Consider the following 20,423-nt stretch of genomic DNA (forward strand, 5'->3'; position numbering starts at 1 on the left):
CCACTGATAGTCGCTATTGCTCACGAGAATGAAGATGTCGCCAATTACCTATGGATAAACTCGAATGGGGTGAAGGACTGTAGTACCGTCCTTCATTATGCTGCAAAGTATGGAAACGAGGACCTCGCTAGAGCTGCACGCGAAACGAAGAGCGACATCGACATTAACCAACGGTCACAGCAAGAAAACTTCAAGGCGTTACACCATGAAGGAGGAATGGAGGAGGCGCTACTCGCATAAGGCCCTGCAAAGAAAAGTGACGCTATGCTGTTATTGCCGTTGGCAGTAAATTAGTTCTCAATTTCTCACTAGGTGCGGAAGGGTAGTCTTACATGTTGAAATTTAGATGTCGGTTGCCATCGTTACGCAAGTTTAGTCTGCTGTCAGCCAAAAACAGAAAGCATTTCAAACGTGAAAATGTCTTGTTGTGTTTTAGGTTTTAGAACAGGATATAAGCCGACCAAAAAATATCCGAATCCTTTAAAACATTGTGTTTTTACCTTCCCTAAAGACGTGGAATTGAGGGCAAAATGGATTGCTGCTGTTGGGCGATCACATTGGAATCCAACTTGCAGAAGTGTAGTTTGTGCACGACATTTTCTTTCCAGTGACTGTCGCGAAGATAACAGAATTATTGCAGATGAATCAGTGAATTTATTTGACAGTTTTCGTAAACGTCTTTTGCCAACAGCCATCCCATCTGTAAACCTTACACCACAAGAAGGTATAAGTTGTTCATCGATAATTGTTTGTATACATCAAATTTTTTTCTACAGCTGTTAATTAATAGTTCTAATTCTCTATCTTTTGCTATATGTAAGAGAGTCAACCAAGGTTACCAACCATTAGGAAAAGAAAAATGTTAGAGGATTCTGTTATCTGTTCAGCTTCATCAATGCCTGTGAAAAGAAAAACATATGAAAGAAACAAATGCCATCTCATAATGCCAGACAGCCAAACATCGCAACCAGTAGCAACTTTAACTCGATCTCTCTCTTTGGCAGAGGGGATTGATTACTGTGTTAATGAAATCGGCCACAGAAACGTAAACTATGACGAACAACAAGTTGTAAATTCACCTACCATGCATGAGGCTTATAATTCTGAGACAGGAACAAGGTAACGGTTATATTTAGTAAATAATGTTACATGGGATTTTAAATAACAAAACATTTTTTTAGTTGTGAAATGGAGACCAACGACACACAAGAAGAATCAATCTGCGTCGAAACCGAAAACCTGCCTACAAACTGCCCCAAGGTCGATGACCCAGAAATTTTCCCACCGACAGAGGTGTGGACCGAACTCAAGCTAGGAGTATGTAACATACCTGCTCATAGATTACATTTAGTGGAAGCAATAGTTGTTGACGGATGTCCTACGGTTATCAAGTCAGCCACCATCGATTTTCTTCAAGCTACGGTTACAAAATACATGCTAGGCAAATTATGCGACCAAGCTAATACTGGAATATCCAATCCCCAAACATTTTCAACTATCGCCGAAGCAAACAAAATGTTGCGAGATTTTGCAACACAAGATAGGTGTGTTGGAATCAGCGATCCTGCATTCAAAGATATAGTCCGCGTTGCAACTGCATCACATCTACATGAGCCTGAGGACGATACAAAAATTTGGAGAGCTAAAAAGTAAGACACCTTGCTACACATTTTCTTTTCTGGTTAATTTTGTAACATTTGAATCTTCAATTCAGTTGTCACTTGCTTGCGGCGACAGATAGCGCCATATGTGTTGAATGCAAATCGCTTCTGCCTGCATTGGTCATGAGCCGCTACCGTGCCACCAAAACAGGAAAAAGTGCTGCGAATAAGGTGATTCACGCATACAAAACTAAAGAAGAACTACAGTATGCACTTAATCAGGCAACAAGAAAAATTAAAGTGCTGGAAAGGTGGAAGAAACGCGCGCTTGCACGATTAAAGGTATGGAAAAATAACGTTTATTATCATGGTGGATTCTATTAATTTACAACTTTTGTTCCGACTTACTAGACCCTGAAGGCAGAGGTATGCAACATTCGCTTAAAACTGGCCGAAGCTGCTAAAACAACCACATTACAACACCTCATGAAGAATATGAAGACACCCATGGACCCCAAGGTAAAAACTTATCACGCTCCGTCATGCACTTCACCTGTATAACTATACCTTAAAGCGTCCACACATCACTTAAATCTACACCACCCGTTATTCATCAACTACACATATACCATGCTCCCTTTATTACATACCAAAAATGAATTTGTGACGGCAGGGTTCATATTTTCCCTGTTAATCGTCTTTTATGAATCCCTGTAGCCTCCATGTATCACATTTTGAACAACTGTCTCCCTGTAGATTGCACACTTCATCTAAAAACACATTTATTTACACACTTTAGTGATTTAATAACTAAACCCATTCATGCATGTTATATATTGTGTAAGCACTTCGTCCCACTCGACCTACTACACTATTGTATATTGTTATTTGCACACAATTATTGTTAGTATTTGGTTATGATAAACGATTCATATCTTCTCGGTGTATTTCAGGCCAAGTTAACTCTACAAACAATTTTAGCCCGGGCACAAGTTCAAAGCAAACACGGAATGCGCTACGAGGCAGAGTGGTTGCTCGAATGTCTTCTTCTTAGAATCAAAAGTGTTGCGGCATACGAACATATAAGAAGACTCAAGCTCCTTCCCCTACCTAGCTGTAGCACTTTGCGACGACTTCTTAGCGGTGTTAGTTGCCATTTCGGTTTCAACACGGCAGCCCTGAAGGCCGTAGAAAAAATTGTGGAAGGGAAATCAGGAAAAGATCTTTCAGTCATCCTCACTTTCGACGAAATAGCCCTTACTCCGCAACCGAATTTCAACCAAGAATCGCTTGCTATAGACGGTTTTGTGAACCTTAGTATTGATCCCGTTTACAACAGAGATGAAATGGAGCATCATGATGAGGTAGACGCGTCGCGACCAGAGCCTAATATAAGCGAGACTCCAGTGCTAGCAGATCATGCTCTGGTTTTCATGGTTCGACCGCTACTGAGTAATTGGGTTCAACCGTTTGGAGTGTTTGCTTCTGCTGGAGCTGCTTCCGGCGATGATTTGCATCGCTTAGTTATTGCTGCGATTATACGGCTTGAAGCTCGCGGTGTCCGGGTATTGGCAGCTGTAAGTGATGGCGCATCTACTAACATGAAATTTTGGAAGCTCACCGGAGCCGGCGTTGAAAAGAAAGGTGATGAAGAAACAGTCACGAATTCATTTCCTCACCCCATAGATCCTGATCGAAAAATTCATGTACTCCAAGACCCACCCCATGCATTCAAATGCGTGCGGAACCAACTTTACAATCACGAAACAGTGCAGGTTCGTCAATTGAATATTTAGAGCGATTACATTACTGTATTACATTTTGTTTCAATGAACAGTGTCAAGGGGAATTGATGACTCCCCATCAGCTAATAGCTGAGTTATATGATACTGATGCAGTATTTGGTGAAGGAGCGGCCTGTCCAAAGCTGAGAAAGATGCATATAAACCCCACCTCATTTCAGAAAATGAATGTCAGCTTAGCTATGCAGGTATCGCTTCAAACAAGTGTTGTCCGCAGTATCAGTGTAATATAACATTTATACCTTCTATCAGGTTCTTTCTTCTTCAGTTGCCAAGGGGCTGGAATACTACCGCACTTGTCCTCAAATTGAAGAAGAAGTTAGGAGAAAGTTTGTCAAAAGCAAACCAGTAGAAGAATTACTACAATTACTGAACGACTGCTTCGACACCATGAATGCCCGTAGGCCACGCGACGGCATTAAAAAGGAGAAATGGCAGGAAAAAAAGAGGTAAACATTTCTTCACTATTTTGTTTGATGAAAGCTATATATGTAAGCCTGATGAATCTGACGTTACGTTTGAAATTAATAGAAGCTGCTCAAATTGGATGAAATCTTACGTGAAACTACAGTTTTCATCAAGATGAAGCTCTCAGTTGTTCCTAAGCCGAAAGATCGTACGCAGTCTTTTTATCAAGGGGTGGCACGTCCGGAATTACCTCCACCTTTTGTCTCTAAAGACACAATAAAGGCTCTACGAATAACTATCAAATCAATAATAGACCTGATTGAGCTTTTATTGGGCCCTTCGTTCAACTTGACCTATGTCCTCACAGCAAAATTTAATCAAGATTGTTTGGAGGTAAGGTTATATAGTTGTGCAATGGCGCACGTTAATAACTGATTTGATGACAAGGATATATTTCATTTTTTTATACAGAGGTTTTTTGGGATCATTCGCTCAGCGGGTGGAGCACAAAACAAACCAACCGCATCCTCATTTCTCCAACTGTTCAGAATGCTCAGCTTATATTACCCGACCAAGACCATTCTCCGAGGATGCAACGTCGATGGAGAGGAGAAAATAGAAATGCTGACATCATACATGGATTGGCTGGTCCAGCGTTTTAAAGATAACGTGAAAGTTAACAAATCTCTCAAGGACTACATGAAGGACCTTCTGCTAACCAACATGAAGGTAGACCATGATAACAACAGCGATTTTGACGTAGATGTGTCGGCCAAAAATCAAAATGTCGTATTTCAAATCAGTGGCTATTTGATACATCGTTTTGTTAAAAATGGCAATTATTACCATGAATGCCACCAAACGATGGAATTTAAATTGGAAAATTTACCTGCGGATTTTACGGCTCATTTTCTCACGAAAACAAAAAGCAGGGGGAAATTGAGATACTCTTCCCCGAAACTGTTTGAATTGTTGAAAAGAGTAGAATTTTATGTGTTAGACTTTTGCGCTGTTGGAGATATAATTCATTTCGATTCTTTTCGTGATATTCTCTATACTCTTTGCGTCGATAAGCTTCCAAAAGTCGGCTGTCCTACTCACTTTTTGAAATTAATGAGCAATATTATTTATGATTTTTTAGTGATTCGTTATAAATACGTAACTAAACAAATGAGCCATGATTTGTGCGGAGCGATTCACACAAAAAAACATGCTCATTCAAAACTTTCAAAATTGTAGACCCTCATGTACCTTATTTATTACTAGTCTACCACCTGAGAGAATAAATTTTTAGTTTTTTTGAACTCGCGCGTTTTATTAGCATCACAATAAAAAGTACATGGAAGGCTACCCTTCCGCACCTAGTGACAAAAAAGGGAATCAATCTTTTGCCAACGGCAATAACAGCATAGCGTCACTTTTCAGCCGAAGTGGGCCCTCCTCCTTTCCTCCTTCATGGTTACACCAAGCAATAATGTTCCGACAAGAAGGCGTTATGGCTATCCTCTTAGAACACGGAGCCCATAGGGAAAAAACAGACATAAAAGGAAATTTCGCGATGGACTACGCCACCGACAGAAGTACAGTATCCTGCACAAAAACCCGAACATCAATTTAACTATAATTGATTTTTTAAAACAAATTAGATACCTTGACTATTACTAAACATTTTTTTTTGTGGCTCTGCAACCTGCCCATCATAGCTCTTTAAAAAAATTCTTTAAAAAATCATTTAAAAATAAACAAATTGGTGATAAAATTCAATAAGCTGTTCGCATTTTTGTGCAGGATACTGTTCAAAAGGTGTATTTGAATACTAGGATTATAGACAAAGCCGAAGAACAAGGGCTTCCGACGGTGAGGAATACTCAAATAAGGAGAAAGGAGGGAATTTCAGAAAAACACAAATCAACGACGTACTAAAGAGACCAATACATTTATTATCATCACTTAAAACACTAAAAAACAAGTAAGAACCCAACGGAAAATCTACCCTCCGAACCGTGAGCTGGAAGGATCTCCATCGTCGTCGTTATCAAAAATCCCTGCTAACACTTGCCGATGAGCCAGTTGACATTGCAAAAAGGTAAAGGCTATAGCCCCGTGGGTTCCATGGGCCTCTAACATCAAGAAGTGCTATTGGCCCGTGGACACCAGATAGCGCTGGTGAGGCTACCGATTTACACCCAATTCTGTCATATGTTTCGTGTTATTACTTGGTTGCCAAGGTGGGAATGGCGTCTTTGCTTCGTGCGTGAGCAGTATGTGAGTATTTGTGCATCTTATTTGGTAATTTTATGAGTTGATGATGTGTATTTGGTTGCAATAACTTTTGTTTACACTTCAGTGGCCGAAAGCTAAACCCAGTCATTCAGATTGTTGGGAATTCCAACATTCTTTGTTTCCAGTATGATTCTCCCAAATCCATGGGCTAATTCAGTTATGATGGCTAAAACCGAGCAACATGCTTATCAAATGCAATTGGCTGATGCAGTCCAAATGCAGGCTCAAGCTTGAGCAGCAGCACAATTGCAAGCTACCCAGATTCATGCAGTCCAAGCAGGTCATACACAAGTCGATGCTCAAGTTCAGACCACGCATGGTAAATGCTATTGAAATGAACATTTAAGTGCTAGTACATACTAATGTATTTCTTTTTTCATAGAAGACAACTCATTAATAACTAGTTCAAAACAAGAACAAATAACGGGAAAAGATGCAAGGCAAATCACAGAAATGGCAGCGATTTTAGCCAAAAGAAAATTTTGCTTCGTTCCCTTACAGAAAGAAGATATGCCTCCTTAATATGTCCTTAATGTCAACATAAATACTTGACAAATGGGCTCTAAATCTCACCCGAAGAGGCTGTTACCATTGTAATAGTTTCTTGACTGTGTATTTGCCAGTAAACTAACTCTACTTAAGACGATACAACCATGTGCTTATATACCAAGAGATTGAAGGTTAAGAAGGGAGGGGTTTACAATAACTTTTACTTTTATCATTAACTATTATCCGCAGGGAAGGTTGCATTCGTGACGACCTTCTTGCTGGGTGGGGCTGCTGTTGCTAGGAGGAGTTGCTGCGGTCTATTACATTCCTTCCCCCCTTCGGCAAGAAGAAATTGGTCCTCCAATTTTCTCTTTGTCTTCTGATTTTCTTCTTCTCCTTACTTCTCTTCGGCATGTGGCGTGGCAATGATTAGGTGAAAACTTGTTCTTTACCCGTCACCTACTTTCTTTCCTTCACCGTTATTCGTGTTTGTTGGGCTACAGTATGAGGCACAAAATACAAGATATGTTTTTTATACCGTTATTCATTGTCTTTATGCTAATAAAGTGTTAGTCAATAATTGCTGGTCTACGTTCCTTTTTACTGGAATGCTACTACAGATTTCAATTAGTTTTTTTTTTTTATATGCTTTTCTTCTCTTCTCTTCTTTTAGTTTTTTCTTGCCGTTCTTTTACGTCGGTTCTTGGTTTTCTGTCGTTCGTTGTCGTTTCGTGTCATTTGTTTTGAGTTTTAAAATGGAGGTTGACTCTTTACAATTTTTGTTGCGCCATCGGGGCAATTTTGATGATGTTTTGCATCTGATGGGGGTATTGTTGTTTTCTTCGCCGTCTCGTTTCTTTGCTCGATTTCGACCCGAGGACAAGGAATTGATAGTGCAATTGCTGTTGTTTTCACTACTCAATAATCCCTGTGCTCCTTCCTCTGCTTTCGATTTTGGCTTTCAGCGAGTTTGGATCGGTGATTATTACTACGTGTGAGTTGGTTTTCCTTTTCTTTTTTTTTATGTTTCCGATTTTGTTAACGTTTTCTTATTATCTGTTTTTAGCCGATATCCTGGATATGCGAGATACCGCGATCTTTATCCTCAACATCTCGCTAGGTTGTTGTGGTGGTTGGAGTCAGGCGAGGATATTTTCTATCCCACTTCTCGATGTGCGGTGTTTTTACCGGAATGCCTGCTGGAGGAATTCGAAGATTCTGTCTAATGAATGCAATTTGTTGTCGTAATGTTTTCATTTTAGTGTTTTTGTTGTAGTAGTGGTAATAAACTGTTGTTGGTTCTTCAATTTTGTTTTGCTTCAATCTTATTCATTGCCAGAAGCCTTTCTCTTGCGGCTTCTTATACATTTCCAGTCTTCAAATATGTTTCTCCTATGTTCATCAAACGCGTAATCCCGCGGGGTGTTTCCATTGACATCAGTTATGTCTGGATCTGCTCCGTGTTCCAATAAGATATTTGTTATGAGATCTTGCCTATACATTGTGGCTAGGTGTAGGGCCGTATAGTTTCCTGGTTTAGTCGTTTGATTGATGTTAATGTGAATTTTCCTTTCACATGCTGCCCTAGCGAGAGTGTTGTTTCCATGTTTGGCGGCATAATGTAGGACGGTGCTGTTGTCCTTTGCCATTTGTGCAACGTTGGAACTTATCCACAAATAACTGGCCACTTCTTCATGCCCGTAGGCGATGGCGACCATTAGTGGTGTTTCTCCAAGGCTATTGTACGATGAAAACTTGTATTTGTGATATCGTAATATCCTGATCAAGAGCTTGTTATTTTCTGCTGCCGCTCTATGTGCAATGGTCTGGCCATCCTCTTCTATATCTGGGTCAGCTCCGTAGTCTAACAGTAAATCCGTTATGTCCAGTTTTCCCGCTTTCACGCTTGTATGAAGTAGTGTTTTGTCGTTAAATTTCTGGTTTAGAAATTCTGCCTTCGGATGGTAATCCCATGCAGCGGGTCCTAACTTCTGGATGATACATCTTCTTATTTCTTCCCTTGGAGCGTCTATCATTTCGAGGAAAATTTCTTGCTCACGTAGTCGTGTGATGGCTTGTGTTCGTTTCTGCACGGCATCTGCTCTTGCTGCCGATAAGGTTGGGTGCGTTTTCATCACACAGTTACTACATTTAGGTAATGTTTCTTGTTGTGTAGCATTTGGATTAAATTCGAACGTTGGTGGATAAAAACCATAATCACCGAAGAGCCCATCTCGTTGCGTTTCACTGTCCGTTTCACTTTCACTTTCAATCACCAAGTAGTTTATTTCTGGTTGGCTTTCACTATCACTTGCTTCATTACGTTGCACTGCGTCTTCACTATTCTGTTCCATCATTATTTGTTTTGTTTTTTTTTTTTTTTTTTTTTTATTTTTATTTTTTTTTTTAGTTAAAACTTCCACTTTTACTTAACACTTGTGTGTTTGGTGGCTGTTTAAGGACAATTCACTTGAAGTTTTCATATTTTGAGTTTTTAATACATTTACTACTTCTCCCTTTCACTCAAAATAAAAACTTGTTAAGTTTGTTTGTTTTTTTTTTTTTTTGGTTTTTTTGTTTTTTTTTTTTTTTTTTTTTTTTTTTTAATGTTAGTTGTTTTTAGATTCAACTTCTGTTGAGCATCTGCAAAGGTCTTCCCATACCATTCCATAACCCACAACATAAGTGCAAGTCGTGTGTTTTCCTGTGCATTTGCGAGCTTGATCGGATTCCCAGTTTTCTTCCATGACAGGATAAATATTACGTTATTTCGGTGCGCTTGGTTGAGCCGGGCGTAATTGTGTGGGTCTTTCCATGGTAAGAGGTGTAGGAGCCGTCATCCTAGTGAACGGTTGCTCTATTATTTCTTCCGGTGGTTGAGTGCCTGAATTTGGGATCATTGAAGTTAATTCGTGCGCTTCTTCCGTATTTATTCCATATCGTCTTAATCTTCTAGCTTGTCGAATTTTTTCCATGATTCTTGTAAAAGGGTCACAAATGATCAATATGCGTAGGGATATGATGAATACAATGAATCCTATGATAGATAGGATAAGAATTTTTGATGTGTCGAACCATGAGAACATGGTTCCTATCTGATTATCCTGTTTTTCTGACATCACTATGTCAGAAACAGATTTTGAATTTGATTCCTGCATTAGGCCTACTAGATCGTTTATGATGTTTAGTTGCTCCATTTCCATTGTTTCATGCGCTGGATGGCTCTTCAGACTGTAGTCGAAATCATTCAGGTGCAACTCTTCGAATTCTGTGATGAGGTCTAAGTTCGGCATGTGAATGCTTGCTTTTTGTTTTACCCATTCTCCATTTGTTGAATTGTGTTCCCAGGTGTGATGGAACCCATTTAAATTCACCAAATGAGTTTTTCCAAAAGCAATCGGAATATGGATGTATGGACCATCCATCTACTCCGATTGTGCAGTTTTTGTCTTCATAGGTAAAGAATGGTTGAAATCCACATTTCGATTCTTTTGCGGAGATGAAAATCCGTTTGGTTTCACATTGTTGGAGCGTCATCGCTTGTCCGAAGCCTTGCAGTCTCGTACAGATGGGTAATCCGAGCGCTGAAGCAGCAAGAATTCCGTTACTTTGAGCTAACATCACCGCTTGAGTTTTCTTTATTGTTGATAGTTGACAATATACGTCGCGAATTTCTTTTGCAAGTTTGTTTTCGTGTTCTGTTTCTATACTTATTTTATATTGCTCATGCATTTTTGAAATATCGAATTTAATTTTGTCGCCGAATTCTTCTATATTTTGGGGTAGACCGCTTTCTGTTTCGTTTTTTATTGGCACCTCCGATACTTGTTCTAGGGTTAAAGATGCTGCCTCGGGTATTTCTTGCTGAGATGTTTTTTCAGTGTCATCAATAATTTCCATTATTGCATCCTCCGTAATGGTGTGATTTTTCGTGACTGGAGGATCTTCTATTTTTTCAGTTGTTGTGAGAGGTGTTGTTGAATTGCTTATTGATTCAGTTGTTGTTGTCGCTATAGTTGTCGTTGATGATTGTGTAGTGGACGTGGTTTCAGTTGTAGTTGATGGCAATGTAGGTTCAGTACTTGGAGTTGTAGGCCTAGTGGTTGTAGTCGTTGGCTCAGCAGTTGTAGTTGTAGCTGTGGTAGTTGTAGTTGTAGGCTTATTTGTTGTAGTTGTAGGCTTTGTTGTCGTAGTTGTAGTAGTTGTAGTCTTAGACTTTGTTGTTGTAGTTGTAGGCGTAGTAGTTGTAGTCGTAGACTTTGTTGTTGTAGTTGTAGGCGTAGTAGTTGTAGTCGTAGACTTTGTTGTTGTAGTTGTAGGCGTAGTAGTTGTAGTAGTAGGCTTATTTGTTGTAGTTGTAGGCTTTGTTGTTGTAGTCGTAGGCTTAGTTGTGGTGGTCGTAGGCTTAGTTGTGGTGGTCGTAGGCTTAGTTGTGGTGGTCGTAGGCTTAGTAGTTGTTGTAGGCCTAGTTGTCGGTGGTGTGCTTTTAACGGTCGTTTTTATGGCTGTTGTGGCTATTGTTGTTTTAATTGTGGTTGTGCTTAATTTTGTAGTTGGTTTTACTGTCGTTGTGGTGCTTGAAGTAGTAGTATAGTCATTCTAGCAAAAAAAGGGGGGTGTACCTCAAACAATTAGTAATGAGAAATTTTATTAATGAGCACTATTTAGACATACTTTTTACGTAAGTGTGTAAAAAAATTCAAAAATCGTACGTAGGGATCACATATAAATTTTCAATTAAAAATTAGAAAATAAGAAATGGGGGTGTAATTTTAAAATTTTTTTTGTTTTTATTACATGTAATCAAACTGTATGTGTTAATAAACGTGTGTTTCTAATTTAAATGTTTTTTGTGTAGATTTACTATTTTTGTTTTAATTTTAAAGTTACTGAAATTGGTTTCCGCGTCGAAATTTTTTCGCCGTGTTTAACACGGCGCTTATGGCGCTACGCGTCTTGTTAAAATTGATGCTACATAAAAACTAAATAACCTAAAATCCCCAAATAGTCTAGTTTTGTAGCCAATATAACCTAGTTTATTTTGTATTAATTATATCTTATGAATATAACACAGTAAAAAAGTTATAACCATTACAAAAAAAACTCCCCTTTTTTAGGTTTTTCCAAATTCCGCAAAATTCAAGTTGCTTTTACAACACACCCGCTAGGGTGACATTTTCGGGGGGGCGCTGCAACTTTTACTCGACTACAACTGTTATTAAATTTAAGATTACTCCTCGTTCCTATTTTTCGACACTTCAACATTTTGAATTTTTTTATAACAATAACAATAGGTTTCAATTGTATAGTTGTAGTAGAGTAAAAGTTGCAGCGCCCCCCGAAAATGTCACCCTAGCGGGTGTGTTGTAAAAGCAACTTGAATTTTGCGGAATTTGGAAAAACCTAAAAAGGGGAGTTTTTTTGTAATGGTTATAACTTTTTTACTGTGTTATATTCATAAGATATAATTAATACAAAATAAACTAGGTTATATTGGCTACAAAACTAGACTATTTGGGGATTTTTAGGTTATTTAGTTTTTATGTAGCATCAATTTTAACAAGACGCGTAGCGCCATAAGCGCCGTGTTAAACACGGCGAAAAAATTTCGACGCGGAAACCAATTTCAGTAACTTTAAAATTAAAACAAAAATAGTAAATCTACACAAAAAACATTTAAATTAGAAACACACGTTTATTAACACATACAGTTTGATTACATGTAATAAAAACAAAAAAAATTTTAAAATTACACCCCCATTTCTTATTTTCTAATTTTTAATTGAAAATTTATATGTGATCCCTACGTACGATTTTTGAATTTTTTTACACACTTACGTAAAAAGTATGTCTAAATAGTGCTCATTAATAAAATTTCTCATTACTAATTGTTTGAGGTACAAAAGCTAAAATGACTATACTATAGATGAAATAGATTTTTGTGTGGTGGGCGTGGTTAAGTTTTCGTTGTTTGCTTTACTTTCTCTTTTGAGAAGAGGGGGTATAAATGGGAGTTGTGTTCCGTCCAATGATTGTTGAGTGTGAAGCGCTATAATGGCTGCTGCTGAAAGCGTCCGTATTTGGTGCGGGTTTCGATATTCGAAGTTAAACTTTTGTTTTCTACTTGAACCGTGGCAATGCCCTAAACTCAGACGTCCTACTTTTAGTGTGAGACATTTTCTGTCTGACGCCGGTGAATGTAGGCCAGTTCTGTCTGTTGCCATGAGCTGTCCTGTGTGTTCGAAAGTGCCCCAAATTGAACTGGTGTTGGCGCATTCCTGTAGAATAAGCATTGTTGTGTTTGCCTTGACGCAAGCGTTAGTGTTGAACGGTCTAATGGTGAAATCGGACGTATACTCGAAAGCTTGGCCTTTGGTAGTTGCTCTACTGCAGTTTCCTACGGATACTTGTGATTGCACCAGGGGATCGTTACTTGTGATAAATGTTTTTAGTTCTTCTTGACATTTTGTCCAATCTGTGTCACAATCTTCCATGGTTAGTTGTTGTTCAAGCCCATGATGTGTGACACATTTTCCGTTTGCATATTGTCCGTTCTTCAACAATCCCCAGGCGATCATGTCCCAGATGATGTTTCCACTGCCGTGATTTGCTTTCAAGATACCGCCAAATATGGGTGAGTTGATTGTGGTTGTAATTGCTCTTCGTTGTTCTAATCGGACTTCTTGAATATCCTGCAATGTTACGTCGGGAAAATTTTCTATAACATCCGGATTGGTATTTATTGTTTGAAAGAACCACTGCTGGTTTTTCCTGGTATCTCCTTCCAAAGCGCACTTTTCCAATTTTAAGGTTTCGTCGACCCCTACGGTAAGACACATTTCTGATTCTTGGGAAATTAGGTAGCTGTTCTCTTTTTCTAAAATCCATCTCGTTGATTCCTCTGAACAGGCTGCAGCAAATACGTAATCGTGTGTTGTTTCCGTGATGCAGATATGAGTATTTTGTACGCGTATCGTTTGGTCGACAATGTACTCGAATTTTGATCCTGATGGAAGAGGGTCGTCCTTTGAAAGTTGACTGTACGTTGTCAAAGGGTTTCTGCTTCCGGACTCGTAAGTAATGTATATTGTTGTATCCTTTTGTACGATTTTTCCATCTTCCTTGATTATTTTTGGTCTTCTATGTGCCAATCTTAGAGTTCCCCAGGCGTATGAAATACTGTAGAGACGAATCCCAAGTTGTTCGTCTTCGACTTGAGTGTCGAAGAGAAAGTGAACTTCTTGAAGAAGAGAACGTTGTGGTCTGGATTTGTACAACTCTCTGTAATCTTCGCACACGGGTGTGGCAAGGTTGGTATTTTTAAGGCAGGTTGCGATTGTGTTCTTGAACATTTCATACAAAATTTTTGTTGTTTCTGCAGGAAACGTCAAGTACGTTAGAGGGATTCCAACCACTTTATGTCCTACTGGTGCGATATCCTTATCTGGTTTGTTAAGAAAAGATATTTCAATCTGCCGACTGGTGTCGTAAAGGCGGCTGGAATTATCCGATTCCGGTTCTCGAGGAAGTTCCAGGTATCCTTTCCCTTTTAGTAACGTCTGAGTGTATGAACTGTTGGTTGTTCTTTCTCCCCACACGATTGTATTTTGATTTTGGATGAATTGTCCTTCCTGTTGGGTGGTGTTAAGTAATCCGAAAGGGCTTTCGATTGGACTATCGGGTTTCTCCTGACGTAGCGTGATCTGTTCCGCTACACAATTTAGTGTTTGGTATTCCTTGATGGCGTACCATTTACCTTCTCCTGTAGGAGTGGCTGTGAAACTGAGTCCCGTCGGTCCGGTTTGCATATTATTGTTGCCACATTTTTTATCGTTGACCATCCGCCAACACTCCAAAGGGGTGATTAGTATTGTTTCCTTGGAGTAAACTGTATCGAAGGATCCGATCCAGAACGATCCGGTTATTTTCTTTGTTTTAGTCCACTGTCGACATGTCCATCCTTTCCAAGTGGCTGCTGGTTTTTGTTTGGTTACTAAGGTGTAACTAGTTGGTATCCTTGGTAAATGTTGTGTTTCTGGTTTTTCATTGTCACAGTAGTAAGGCAATTCGAAGTCTAGGATTCCTCGTATTTTCATGTTGTTACAATCGCAGATGGATGCGTAGATAGGGTAAGTAGGGTTAAGTGAATGAAGGAGGCAAAGAAGGAAGAGTAATGTCTGCATCTGTGAAAAATGAAAATGTTTAGTAATCCGGTCCTTGATATCGTCTTCTTAAGTGGTATTGGTGATTCGTTATAGGATCGTTTTGGTTTTGGTTACGGTAAAGGTTAGGTATTGTATGGTTTTTTGGTTCTTCTTCGTTCCTGCGTGGTTTGATGTTCGTCTTCACTGGATGTATCAGCTGCTGCTTCCTTGGTCGGCCTGGTCGGCGTTGGTGAATTGTTGGTTGTCGTTGTGCTTCAACATTTTCTGGTAGGTTTTGTAGTATTTCTTCTTCCTTAGTTGTTTCTTGTTTTCTTGGTGTGTAAAGTTTGAGACGGTTGGTATGTACGATAGATTTCAGTTTTTTGTTTTCCGTGTGCTGGATCTCGTAGTTGATATCCGAGAAGCTTCGTGAAATTTGAAATGGTCCGTTCCATCGATTTATGAATTTTCCTGCTGCTGGTGGCGCCTTCAGTAATACGTAGTCACCTATGTTGTATTTAATAGTTTTCGTGGATACGTCGTAGTATTTTTTCTGTCTTGCTTGGGATTTGAAGAGATGTTCTCTTGCCAGTTTTTGAGCTTTTTCCCATTGCTGTGAATACACCATACTAGTATCTTCATAGGTCTCGTATCTTCTGTTAATCTTGATATCATTAGGCATTATTGGTTCTCGTCCGAAGAATAGAAAGAATGGTGTTTCTTGAGTTGAAGCTTGTTTTGCTGTGTTGTAAGCAAAAGTAACGAACGGAAGGTATTTGTCCCAGTTAGCAGGTTGGTCGGAGACATAACAAGCTAGCATGTCACAGAGAGTTCGATTGAACCTCTCAACTAATCCATCAGTTTGTGGATGATAGGCCGTAGTCCTTATTTGTTTGACTTCGAATAGTTTACACACCTCTTGTATTAGACTGGATAGAAAGTTAGTACCTTGGTCTGTTAGAACTACTTCTGGAGATCCATATTTAGTAAATATTTTATTAACTAAAATCTTCGCAATTGTTTGGGCAGTTTGATTTCTCATTGGAACTGTAAAAACAAACCTACTGGCATAATCTGATATAACTAATATATATCTGTATCCCTTAGCGCTTTCTTGAATTGGGCCCACTATATCCATAGCGATCCTTTCCCATACTCCTTCAACTAAAGGCAAAGGGTGCAATGGTGCTTTACTTCCACCTACCGCTTTTCTCTTATTGCACATCAAACAACTTTTAACGTATTCTATTACGGAAGTACGCATGCATGGCCATGTGTACTGTCTCTGAAGTCTAGCCAACGTTTTTCCTACTCCTAAATGTCCTGCCAATATGTGATCGTGATTTTCCCTTAAAATTTGTGGTACCAGTCTTACTGGCGTTACAATTCTTCTTTTGGTATCTACTAATAGTCCTTTGTCGTTTATTTTAAATTTATTTTTAACTTCCTTGCTTGGATTGGCCTTTGCCATTTCTTTTAATATTGTTCTGCAATACTCATCTTTGTGTTGGAGTTCTATCCATTTTTCCGTGTCCTTAGACTGATTACTTTCCGTTTCAAAAATTACTTGTTTTGTTCTACTTTCCTTGGTTTCGTTTTTTACTTCTGGTTTCTCTTTTGTACCTGTTGACCTTGTTTCTACTTTCGCTAGCGGCACTATTGGGGTGCGACTAAGTGTGTCAGCATTTTGGTGTGACTTTCCTGGTCGGTACCCAATAATGATATCAAATTCTTGGATCTTAAGAGCCCATCGAGCTAATCTTCCTGCTGGTTCTGTCTTACTCATTAGCCATTCTAAAGGTCTATGATCTGTAAATACGGTAAACTTACGCCCGTATAGGTACGTCCTAAACACGTCGATGGCGTGGATTATTGCGTATGCCTCTTTCTCTGTGGTTGACCACTTGGCCTCGCGGTCGTTCAGATGTTTAGAGGTATAGGCTATGACGACTTCTACGTCGTCTGATTTACGAAGGTCCTGTCCGTCGGACTCCGCTAAATCCGCTGATTGAGGTGGAGGTTGTATTTGAGCCAAGACTGCTCCTATTCCATATCCTGAAGCATCCGTGTAGATGATAAATTCTCGAGAAAAATCCGGATAACCTAGAACAGGTCTAGTGATGAGACAGTTCTTAATACATTCAAAGGCGTCCCTTTGTTCCTCCCCCCATTTCCAGTCCGCTGACTTTCTAGTGAGCGCAGTTAGTGGATGGGCTTTATCAGCAAAAGCCCGAATAAATTTTCTGTAGTAGCTGGCTAGACCTAAAAATGAGCTCAATTCTTTTACGTTTTTGGGAGCGGGATATTTAACAATCGCGTCTAACTTTTTTGTACTTGGTGTTATTCCTTTCCCGGATACGATGTATCCTAAATAATCTAATTTTTCTTTAAAAAATTCGCACTTCTTCCTTTTCAATTTTAAACCCGCTTGTTTAAGGAGTCTAAAAACTGCTTCCAAGTGTGTCACATGATCAGTAATTGAATTACTGAACACTATGATGTCATCTAGGTAAACCAATGCGAATTTGTACAATACCGTTTTCAAGATGTTATTCATTGCTCTTTGAAAGGTGCTGGGTGCATTTGTTAAACCAAATGGCATTCGATTAAATTCGTATTGGCCAAATTCACAAATGAAAGCTGTTTTGTGTTTATCACTTTCTTCTATTTCTATTTGCCAGTAGCCGCTTAGTAAGTCCAATGTAGAGAAATAAACTGATCCGCACAACGCGTCAATTGTGTCATCTATCCTAGGTAGAGGGTACTTATCCTTAACAGTGATTTTGTTCAATGCTCTGTAGTCGATGCACATTCGCATCTCTCCATCTTTTTTAGGTACCATTACTATAGCTGCAGCAAAAGGACTGTGGCTTTCTCTTATTATTTTGTTACTTAGCATTACCTCTATTTTAGTCTTAACAACAAGTTTTAGGGATTCGGGTGTTCTTCGCAGTCTTTGATTAATGGGAGCGTTATGGCCTATGTTGATGTGATGTTTCACTTGTGTAGCTAGACCCAAGTCGGATTCTTGGTCTGCGAAAAGATCTTCATGTTTCTTTAGTAAAATTTCAATTTTAGTTTGTATGTCGTCTGATACATTGAGTGCTTGTTCTTCTTTTTCAACAATCTTAGCTATCTGCTTAGTTTTATTATTAAAGTCTAATTGAGTGAAGGATTCTAAATTACGATAATCTTGTTGTGTAAGATTTTCGTCTTCTCTATCAATCGGGATTAGTGGTATATGGATGCCTGCTTTGCTAAATGTTACGCTATAAATGGGCATGGTATTACTTCCAAAATTATGTTCTACTCCAAAATGATCATAACATATTTGACGATTTCTATTGTTAATCTTCACATTATTGTTAGATAAGAAATCTAATCCTAAGATGCATTGTTCATTTAAGTTGCTCATAACATAAAAGTGGTGGTTAATAATATGGTTATCATTGATAATAACTGAAAATTCAAATTTCCCTATCGATTTAAGTTCTTGTCCCGACACCGTTCTAAAAATAGGAGGATTCGCATTTTCTACTTGTTTTAAGTGCTCATTACACTCTAGAGTATCCAATATTTTACTGGATACTAAACTAGCGGCTGCGCCAGTGTCCACTAAAGCTATGATTTCCTTATTAAAGATTCTAACGGGAATACGTATCAGTTTTGGAATTACTTCTACATCTGATCCTAAATTGTATGTTAGTTGGGAGTTACTGATTGGTTTTATGGTGTTTATCGGGGACCTTGGTTGTTGGTACGTGCCATATCTGTCCAACATTCTCTTGCAATATGTCCTCTTCGGTTACACTTGTAGCAGGTTATTTCTCGATTTTCAGTTGTTCGAGGGTTGTTGCTAGTGTGTTGTTGCTGCTGTGGATGTTGGTTGCTGTTATAACGTGTTTGTTGTCTGTAGTTGTTTGGTCCGCTGTAGTTTCCTTGTCGGTTAGGGTAGTCGTTCCGATATGAGGGACGTTGGTGAGATGGAAATCTGGTTTGTCTGTATCCTGAAGGATTATAATTTCTTCGTCCTGACGAATTGTAATCTCTGCGGTAAGGGCTGTTATCTCTGTTCCTACTTAGACTTCTTTCTCGACTTGATTCTCGGCTGTTATGACTGTCAGCAAATCGTACTCGCGAATCACGAGATCTTGAGTAACGTTCACTTGGACGTGGTTTTCTGTTTTCGTATTGGTCAGTTGCAGCTATGGTAACGTCGTTTTCCTGTGAGGATCCACGTTTCGTATTAGTACATTTTAATTCTGACAGAGCATCTGATAATTTTTGCTCAAGTAGTTGGATTTTATCGTCTTGTTGTTTTTCGTGATGCGTTATCCCTTAGGTGTTAAGGGACCGCAGTCTATTACACCATCTACACAACGACCGTTCGTTCACGTCGTTTTAATTGGAAAATAAATGAAACTCTAATCAATTTTCAGTATTACCTATGTTTATTTTCTACAGTTTTCGCAAAATCATTCATAAGCCAAATTTTCGGGACAATCATCGATGAACATTTTATGGAACCATCCGTTACAACCTTTACTGTCACATCCAACAAACTCAAAACCCTTTTCTCTCCCACCCTGTTCTGCGACAACTATAGTACAAAATTTCTTCTTCTGCCGTTTCGTGAGACCTCTTACATCGACTTTGGGATGATGGAAAACGCAGTTATTTTGCCTAATGCCAAACAGTTAACAAGGTGAGGGCGCAACTTTATAGGATCATATAGTCTTGTTGCGGGGTCTTCACCGATTGCCAAGCTGGTAGCAAAAGCAATGGCGAAGACTCCGCAATCATATCCGTTGCTTTGCCGTTGACAACCTTTAATTATGTATGTCATTTTCTCGTTAGATGTTTGAAACAGACTGGACATACAGCTCAGGATATGTTCTTTCCTCCATGGTTTGCCGGGACAACTATGATACACCAGTACGTGTTCAGGTTGGGTAAACCCTTTGGAAACTAAGACCCAGTGATCCGAACCATCATAAAGAATCTGCATCCACTGTTCGCCCTGCGCCCGAGAAAATTCCAGGCTACCTTCAATGGTGCAACAGAACAAGCCATCGATAGCTGGATACTGTTTCTTCAGGATAGACTGTGCCTTGTTTATGTCGCCGAACATCAGTTTGTTGGTCTTGGTAATCATTTGCGGCTTATCCAAGAAAAGATAAGGCTGTCTACTACAGTCCCTTATTTTTCGGCAACTGTGTTCATTCGAAGTCACGCACTATGATAAGGTAATGAGAATATTAAAATCTTTAAATTGAAATACTTTCATATTTCCTTGCGTTACCTCTACAGGTGCATCATCGGTGGTTGCAGCTGAAGCGATGAGAACTTCCATTTGGTCGTCATGAGGATCATCGATGGGTGAAGTTACGATGGAAATGTCCATTTCGTTGTCAGATGGAACATCGGCATTTTTAGCCTTTATGGGAACGTCCATTTTGCTGACATGTGATACACCGGCGGATGTTGTAACGGGAACGTCGTTTTTGAAAATGGATTTCTCTTTTGTGATAGCTGCGGCTTCCTCACTCAGGATAGCGGCTTCCTCGTCCAATCTATCGTCAAGATCGTTTCTTTCAGCCCGTCGTCTTTTTGCCTCCTTGAGGTACGAATTGAAATAGCCGTGGTTTTCTTTTGGCCTGCCTCTTGAGCAAACGGTAGACGAAGAGCAGTCCATG

General features: G+C 39.2%; 2 protein-coding genes and 2 long non-coding RNA genes across 5 annotated transcripts; 3 read left to right on the forward strand and 1 right to left on the reverse strand.

The window, feature by feature from the left end:
- Window positions 1–204: 204 nt before the first annotated feature.
- On the forward strand, window positions 205–2,550 carry LOC116926089. Its single transcript, XM_045174922.1, has 5 exons — window positions 205–724; window positions 822–1,119; window positions 1,182–1,649; window positions 1,715–1,943; window positions 2,013–2,550. Exons 1-5 carry the CDS (start codon window positions 418–420, stop codon window positions 2,160–2,162), a joined length of 1,452 nt encoding a protein of 483 aa, XP_045030857.1. The 5' UTR covers window positions 205–417; the 3' UTR covers window positions 2,163–2,550.
- A 3,438-nt stretch (window positions 2,551–5,988) lies between these two features.
- On the forward strand, window positions 5,989–6,680 carry LOC123473697. 2 transcript variants are annotated; one of them, XR_006647928.1, is made up of 3 exons: window positions 5,989–6,076; window positions 6,159–6,413; window positions 6,477–6,680. It is a non-coding gene; the product is annotated as an uncharacterized LOC123473697 (long non-coding RNA). The 2 variants fall into 2 exon arrangements; XR_006647927.1 differs by having other exon boundaries at window positions 6,037–6,100.
- A 6,695-nt stretch (window positions 6,681–13,375) lies between these two features.
- On the forward strand, window positions 13,376–13,818 carry LOC123473696. Its single transcript, XR_006647926.1, has 3 exons — window positions 13,376–13,411; window positions 13,535–13,656; window positions 13,741–13,818. It is a non-coding gene; the product is annotated as an uncharacterized LOC123473696 (long non-coding RNA).
- A 5,551-nt stretch (window positions 13,819–19,369) lies between these two features.
- On the reverse strand, window positions 19,370–20,422 carry LOC123473768. The gene is made up of 2 exons (XM_045175084.1): window positions 20,009–20,422; window positions 19,370–19,963 (listed from the first exon to the last, which is right to left on the reverse strand). Exons 1-2 carry the CDS (start codon window positions 20,420–20,422, stop codon window positions 19,370–19,372), a joined length of 1,008 nt encoding a protein of 335 aa, XP_045031019.1.
- Window position 20,423: the final 1 nt, after the last annotated feature.

This window comes from Daphnia magna, linkage group LG6, assembly GCF_020631705.1.
Source record: "Daphnia magna isolate NIES linkage group LG6, ASM2063170v1.1, whole genome shotgun sequence".
NCBI classification, from domain to species: domain Eukaryota; kingdom Metazoa; phylum Arthropoda; class Branchiopoda; order Diplostraca; family Daphniidae; genus Daphnia; species Daphnia magna.

Bases quoted from the DNA above. Each gene is read 5' to 3' on its own strand.
- LOC116926089 (XM_045174922.1), top strand. From the start codon at position 418: ATGTCTTGTTGTGTTTTAGGTTTTAGAACAGGATATAAGCCGACCAAA. The intron at 725-821 runs GTATAAGTTGTT...GCTATATGTAAG, and splicing joins AAACCTTACACCACAAGAAG to AGAGTCAACCAAGGTTACCA. The intron at 1,120-1,181 runs GTAACGGTTATA...ACATTTTTTTAG, and splicing joins AATTCTGAGACAGGAACAAG to TTGTGAAATGGAGACCAACG.
- LOC123473768 (XM_045175084.1), bottom strand. From the start codon at position 20,422: ATGGACTGCTCTTCGTCTACCGTTTGCTCAAGAGGCAGGCCAAAAGAA. The intron at 19,964-20,008 runs GTATTTCAATTT...ACCTTATCATAG, and splicing joins TAACGCAAGGAAATATGAAA to TGCGTGACTTCGAATGAACA.